Raw genomic sequence first — 7,788 nt, 5'->3', positions numbered from 1 at the left:
TGGCTGCTTCTCGAGGCATGCAGCCCGGTCTGCCCGCCTTGACTGTGGCCTGGTGCGCCTCTGGCACACTTCGGAGTCGTTACACTTTGGTGCTCTTAGTGAGTTGGGATCCTGTAGGTACCGAACTGCTCTTGTCTTTCAGTTCACTGTTTGTGTCTACGTGAAATTTTTTAAAACCAGAATTTTACATTTTATATTTTTCCATTTTAGTGTAGGAAAAATGATGATGGAGACACAACTGTTGTTATTGAAAAGGACCATTTTATGGATGATTTCTTCCATCAGGTAAGAGCCGTTTAATGAAACCCACACGGACTTGTTTTCTTTAAACATAGTTAAACTAATGTAACTGTGCTCTTGTCATATTTGAAATAATACCCTAATATTTTAAAAAGTTGGTGTTTGAATTGCAAACGTTCTCTAGACTTTTTAGTGCTAGGAAAACATTCTTCTTGCTGATGGACTTGGTGGGGGGGGGGGTTGAGAATGGTGATCGTGAGTGTGGAGGGCACATGCAGAGACTGATGCCCGCAGGCTGGGGTGCTGGCCCGGCGGGGCTGTGCTGGGGGAAGGCGCGTCCTCCGAGCACGGGAAGGCCCCGGGGAGATGCTGCTGCACCCATGGCCAGCGGTGTTCTCCAGACTCGGGGTGGTTTGGTCCCGGGGAGGGGAAGGCCTGGGGGCAGTGCTGCCCCTCAGCTGGTGGTCAGGTGTGCACGGTACACACAGCGAGGCTTCCCTTGCTTTCCTCCTGCAGAATGGCAGTGAGTCCCACATATCAAAGAGCTCACGTTGTGTATTTCCTAAAATCTTTGATTGAATTTTAAATTCCTCTCCTGAGAAGTTTTCCACGTTTCAGAATACCGGTCTCTAGGTCATATGAACTTCTCTCCTGAGAGGTCTTATCCGTAAGCAAAGATACGATTGTGGCAGCTCTGCTCTGCCATTGCTGTCAGGCAGCACGGCCTTTTCTGGGCTGTCCGCGTGTGGGCCCGCGCCCTTGGATCTGACCTCACACCTGTCCGTTCCTTCGGGCTTCCCTGCGAGGCCTTTCCCTCTGCCTCTTAGCCCCCCAGGGCTGTTTCTAGGCTGGCGTCATGTTTAAATTGTTAACCCTAAGTCATAGCTGATCAAATTTTGCATAATTTAAAATTTTTGAAATTGAGTCAGAGAACAAATATTTTGACTTTGTTACATATGAAGAAAAGAAACGGGTTCAGTGTAATTTTTTAATGATGAAAGCTTCATTTGCAGGACTTGTTTTGATTATGTTGAATCTCGTCTACAAGTTTCAGTTAACTCAAATCTGTTGACAGTCTAAACCGGTCTATCAATACGTGGATCTGAAAATATGTAATATGTTAATAAAAAATATCTTAGAAGTTATCTAAGATAACTTTAGAAGTTATCAGTGTTCCAGATCCAGTCAGAATTTATTGAATACCTAGAGTAAGAACCTATTCATTGGGTTTCAAGCATTTATGTTAGTTCTTAATCTTATCTAATGGAAAAAACATGAAATTAAATTGTTAGCTACAGGAACTTACTTTAAGGTACAAAAGAGTTAAGATGGTGGATTTCCGGCTTTCACTTTGGAAATGAGACTCTTTTTACTGTCTTGAGCTTACCTACCCACTTTGTAAAATCATTAATTCTCTGATTTTACCCCCTTTACCTAGATGCTTAATTCTTCCATACCAGTTCTCCGGAAAAACATTTCTCATTTTAAGAATCTCCCAGCATTAAATGTTGTCGTTGTACTTTATAGAAGACTTATGTAAATCACTCAGAGTCATTAAGCTGTAATAACTTAGCGCTAACCCATTCCGGCTGTGGGCGTCTCAGAGCTGCAGACAGAAACGGGTGACTCCTCGTGTTAGGGAGGTTTGAGAGCCATCGATTGTAACGTAAGTTCCAGTTTCATTTGTTAAATGGTTGATTTATTTTACAGTTAATTTCTGTGAAATGACTTCTTAGACAGACAGATAGAGAAGCAAATGATGTTTGTTAATACAAACTCTTTCTTAGAAAATGGCATTCAGGTCTTACATGTCACATAGGACTTTGCAAAAGGTGGGAATTCTGCACGTGACCAGTGTTTGCTGAAGACTAGCGTAGTGCTGTAATGAGCGGCCAGGAATCTCCTCTCTGCGAAGGTGGTTTGTAGTTGACGGGGCAGGGGGTGGGGGTGGGGGGGGCTTGTGTGGTGTGCTTCGTAGATGTAAATGGACCTGGCACCACAGCGACGGTGGCGCTTCCCTCCTGGTCCCGAGGCGGTGGTCCAGCAGTTTTCTTTTTGGACCACGCTGGGACTTCTCCTGCACAGATACTGGTGGCATGTGTACTGCAGAACCCTCCAAGAGGTAAAACAGTGTCTCTCCTACTTTGGGACAGATGCATGCTACTGAACTTACTTCAGAAATGCTGCTTTAATGATGCCTCGTTGAAATGTAGATCTGTGCACTAAAACCCCAAAGTCGTTATTTGTGTTGAAGCCTGCATGATAAAGTAGCAAAAATTTTAAAAGATTCCGTTTTAATTCTGTGTACTGTTTTTACATGATTAATTAAATTATAAGTATGTGAAGTATATGAAGTTCTGTAGAAATTGACTGTAAATAAATGGAAATAACACCCAGGCCTAATGAAATAGCCGTTCACTGCTCTATGCAAGTAGAATTCTGTGTTCAACTCTCCTCTAAAACTTTGGTTTTCAAAATGTGCTGTGGGGCTTGGTCCCAGTGTCCCTGGGGTCCCTAAGGCCTTTCCAATGAGTTTGTGTGGCTGGTAACGATTTTCATAAAAATACCAAGATGTTTACCTCTTTCCTCTCACTCTGTCACGAATGGACAATGGGGGAGTTTCCCAGAGGCTACATCAAGTGTGTGATACGGCAACAGGCTAAACACAGAAGCAGGTATCAGAATCAAGATGCCTTCCATTAAGCTAGAAGTTAGATTTGCAGAAAAATGTAGATCAATGCTCGTACTTTCACTGATTTGGGGGGGGGGGGATTCTGCTTTTTCCATAAAAATAGGTTATTGGTATTAACATCTGTATTAATTTCCTACTGCTGGTGTAACAAATTACCACAACCGTAGTGGCTAAACCCAACATACACTTAGAGCCTGACAGCTGCAGAGGTCCGAAGCTGAAACGAGCCACTGGGGCTCCCGTCAAGGTGCCGGCAGGGCCGCGCCCTCCTGCAGGCCCGGCGGGGAGAGGCTGCGTCCTGCCTTCTCCAGCTTCTGGGGGCACCTGCGTCCTTGGCTCGGGGCCCTTTTCCCCAGCGTCGGGCACCTCACCGCAGCCTCTGCTTCTACTGTAACGTCGCTTTTTTCTAAGTTTGGTCCTGTTGGCTTCTGTTTTATAAGGACTCTTGTGGTTACACTGGAACAACCCAGATAATCCAGGGTAATCTCCCATCTCGACTCTTAACGCATCACACCTGCAAGGTGGCTTTTGCCCCGTAGGTGACATTCTGAGATGAGAACGTGGACGTCCACCATGGCATGCTGTGGTCTTGTAATTAACTGTCTTCAGTGAATTAACGCATGTCGAAGCTGTTTCTCCACTATGGGAATTATCCGAAGCGAGCTACAGCCTACGTGAGCCAAAGCTCTTTGGGGCCTTCCGTAACTTTCAGGATTAAAGAGGCGCTGAGACCAAACACGCGAGAGCCGCTCTAGTTGGTAGGGCTCCTCACGCTGGCATCTCACATCCCCGTTGCTCAGAAATCAGGACGATGGGAGAGGATGCACTGGCACGAGAAGCCTTGCCCGCACTCCTGTCTTCATCTGCTGGTTTCCTCACCTGTCCCCTCGGAAGGTGACCCTTTTCTTAGTTTCTTATTTAGACATCCCAGTGTTTCTTCGTGTAAATGTTAACATCTGCAGGTTAATCTCTGCCTATCTTGACCTCTTTCTTGCATCGTTGCTAACATGTATACGTGTCGTTCTGCACCTTGTGGGTATTTTTTTTTTTTTTCGGCGTGTTTTTAACTTGGTAATATATCCTCGAGGTGTTTTCATATCTTTTGGTAGAGTTCCGTAATGTAACCTAACAAGTCCCCTGCTGCTGGGCTTTAGGGTTTTCCTCATCGTTCAAATAGAGAAGTTGTGCTTAGTTTCCTAGGGCCGCACAAACTGAGCGGCTTCAAACAGCACAGATTTACCGTCTTCATCTCTGGAAGCCGGAAGTCCAGGCTGGTCCCACCGGGATGAAGCCGCATCGCCAGCAGGACCGCACGCCCCAGGAGCTCCGGGCAGAGCCCGCTGCCCTGCCTTCCCCACCTCTTGAGCTGCAGCCCTGGCGCCCCTCCGCCTGCCAGGCCGGCAGCAGACCATTGTGCTTCACCAGTGTCGCGTGGCCGCCTTCTGTCGTCCCGTCTCCATCCACTTCCCTCTTACAAGTACCCTTGGGGTCATACTGAGGGCCCACCAGGGGATCCGGGATTGTATCTCCCCATCTCAAGACCCTTTGTTTCTGTCACATCTGCAGTTCCCTTTGCCGTATAAGGTAACCATCCAAGGTCCCGGGGGCCAGGACCTGGACATTTTGGGGGACAGTATTCAGCCTGCCACACTTGGTATGAATCCATCTGGACAGATCTTGCTAATGAATACGTTACATTTTGAGACAAGTAGTGAATACTTTAGACTATCAGAGGCAAAAAACAATGACTAGGAAGGCTTGGCCTTATCAGCTGTCAGTACCTCCCCACACGAGAATATGGTGGTCGGCCTCTGCTGCAGGGTGAGCTCCCTTCTTGATTGCACGGAGACTGGCGTTGGTAGTAGATGCCTCTGGCTGCCATCATCTGTGGTGATACTGGGTCTTGACTGTAAAACTTCTTACAACCAACAAGGTTTTCCTGGTGGCTGATATTGCCTTAGCCATAAAGGTAGATATTTTAATATGGCGCATTTCCCTTTATTTTTTAAATTAAATGAACGGGAAAAGGTTGTTGTTTCTTTATGTGGTAATTATTCACTTATTTTCTTCCTCTTCTATCCTTCTCTTTTTAGGTAATGGAAAGTGGTCGCAAATGTGAATTTGCCGCAGTGGTGATGACTTTCTCTCTCTCTCCTAGGTTGAGGAGATCAGAAACAGTATAGCTAAAATAGCTCAGTATGTTGAAGAAGTAAAGAAAAACCACAGCATCATTCTTTCTGCACCAAACCCAGAAGGAAGTAAGTTGCTGGTTTTAAAAAGGAGTGTGTCTGTCTATCTGTGTGCCTGGCCCTCTTGCTGTCCACAGCACAGGCCTTAGCCTGGAAACACGTGAGATTGAGCTGGGAGCTTGTAAAAAGTGCCGGAGGCTGGTGGGCCACCCCTCGGGATCCTCATGCCTCTGGTCTGGATGAACCAAGGCATCAGTGTGGTTTTCTACAGCTTCTGCGGGATCTGGTGTTCAGCTGGGGTGAGGACCACTGATTTGTGATATCCACGAGCATACATGGATGTGGCCTTGCAGAACTTTGGGGTCACGTCAGTGACTGGGCCTTAGATCTGTATGATGTCCACAGTTAAACAGGAGTGATAGAATTTTGTGTTTAGATGAAAGTTAATAAGAGGTTGATTTGGAAAACAGTACTTGTTAGAGCAGATTTAAAGATGAAGAACAGACTAAAGTGATCTTAAGTCTTCAGCAAAGGCTTTTGTATGGAGTGTGCTGTTCGTAGTGTCTGTTGAGGGCAGCATGTGAGCAAGTGATTTAACATTAACTGGACATCAGGGCATTGTTAGTTATAAGGAAGTGTTTCCTTGATCTACAGTGACAAATTTTGAAAACTTGAAAGGTAAGATGGATCTGGATAAGCTGGAGACTGCAAATTGGAATCCATACATCATTTGGGGGGATAATTGATATCCTCACAATACTGAGTCTTTTAATCCGTGAAACTGGTCTGTCCCTTTACTTACATCTTCTGTAATTGCTCTCAGTGATGTTCTGTAGGGCTCTCTGTAGAGGTCTCACACACCTTTCATGGCAGGTGATGCTTTCGGTTTTAATGTGAACAGTATCTGCTGTAAATTTTGTTTTCTACTTGTTTCCATATATGGAAATACGGTGGGTTTTGTATGTTGACCTTGTATCCCATTATCTTGCCTAATTAATTAATTTTAATAATTTGTTTGTGGATTCTGTTAGTTTTTTTCTGCACCCAGTCATGACACCTGTGAATAATCACAGTTGTCCCTCAGTTCTTATGCTTTTTATTTTCAGTTGACTTATTTCACTGACTTTCCGTACAGCATTGAATAGAAGTGGTGATGGGAACACGCTTATTCTCAGTCTTGGAGGAAAGTTGAAAGCAACTTTGTTAGGTTATTTGGTGTGGCCTTACATTGAAAAATTAACTTGGTATTAAATTGAAAAAACTCATTTTGAAGATTTTGCATGTCTCGTAAAATAACGCTCTGGGCGTCTGTAGATGCCCTGGATAGAAGGCTATTTAGAAGGATATTTTCCAAAGTGTGTTCCTGGAGCATGAATCTCAGTAGCTAGTATGTGAAACAAGACTTCTGTGGCCAAATGCATTTGGAGTCCTTTTCACACCACATCCCCACTTGGAAGGTTGCAGAGTAATAAAGGCTCTGAGAAGTCCTGCAATGAAGAAACCTTTTCTTAGTGGAGTGTTTCACAAATGTATTTGCTCACAGAACTTTTTGTGTAACACCTGTTAACATCTTGCTCAACTCTCGGGGAAGCTGAATTTGAATACATATTACTGTATTTTTTTTCTTTCGAGAAGTTTACCTCCAAAAAACTTTTGCTGCCAAGTTACAGCAGCTTCAACAATGTTGGAGTGAAGTTGGGGCTCTTAACGCTTCGCAGTAGTCCCTTTGGGCTCTGAATAAGACTGTTGCTTCCTGTCTCTGTTTCACAGCAGGGTGTGAACCAGAGCGTAAGAAGTGATGTCTCGCTGCTCCCTGAGTTGCTCTCTGTAAAGAGCAACGCGGTTACTCCTGCCCCACAATGCTGGGCCCTAGGAAGTGCCCAGGGTGGGGCAGTGGGCAGTGGGCTGCTGTCCCCCCAGCCCTTTGTCCTGGTGGGTGGGGAGGGGCAAGGTGGAGCTCCAGCTCTTCGGTGCCGGTGCCCTCCCTGCCTGGGCTCCTGGGTGGGCCCGCAGAAAGGGGTTCCAGAGCACAGTGGCCACCGGGTGGCGCCACCCCATGGCCGGGCCCTGGCCTGTTGGCTTCTGCTGCAGAGGCAGGGCTGGCTGGCTGGCCAGATTGTTTCATTAACCTCAGTGACAAGATCCCAGAGAAAGATTTGCCTGAGAAGCTAATAGAGGGTATTAGTAAAGGGTTACTCTCACTTTTATTGACTTTACATTTCTGTACTTTCTTTTTTTTTTTTGGTTTTGTTTTGTTTTTTTTTTGCGGTACGCGGGCCTCTCACTGTTGTGGCCTCTCCCGTTGCGGAGCACAGGCTCAGCAGCCATGGCTCACGGGCCTAGCCTCTCCGCGGCATGTGGGATCTTCCCGGACCGGGGCACGAACCCGTGTCCCCTGCATCGGCAGGCGGACTCTCAACCACTGCGCCACCAGGGAAGCCCTGTACTTCCTTTTTTTAAGAGGGCCACTGAAAATGTGTAAGTTTCAGGCCCTCCAAAACATGGACCCACCTGGTGGGAGCCTGAAATGTGTGTTATTCAACTTTCTGGGTCTTGCTGGTGATAGTGTTACGGCTGACATCACCATCAGAATGGAGGGGATTTTACTCATCAGTAACACGTCTTGTAGTTCCTTTGAATCAGGAGTCAGAGCCCTTCTTTTCATCC

The 7,788-nt window shown here is 46.1% G+C and overlaps 1 protein-coding gene across 1 annotated transcript in view; it reads left to right on the top strand.

The window, feature by feature from the left end:
- The first annotated feature begins 216 nt into the window (after positions 1–216).
- STX2 (syntaxin 2) overlaps positions 217–7,788 on the top strand; it is a 29,362-nt gene continuing 21,790 nt past the window's right edge. Inside the window, exons 1-2 of the mRNA XM_065889662.1 lie at positions 217–285; positions 5,091–5,190. Of these exons, the coding sequence (XP_065745734.1) occupies positions 265–285; positions 5,091–5,190 (121 nt within the window). The 5' untranslated portion in view covers positions 217–264. The remainder of the gene's footprint in view (positions 286–5,090; positions 5,191–7,788) is intronic.

The sequence above is a fragment of the Phocoena phocoena genome, chromosome 13 (genome assembly GCF_963924675.1).
Source record: "Phocoena phocoena chromosome 13, mPhoPho1.1, whole genome shotgun sequence".
Lineage (NCBI taxonomy): Eukaryota > Metazoa > Chordata > Mammalia > Artiodactyla > Phocoenidae > Phocoena > Phocoena phocoena.
Note: the sequence above shows the minus strand (reverse complement) of the source record. Positions and strands in the feature narration are given on the sequence as shown.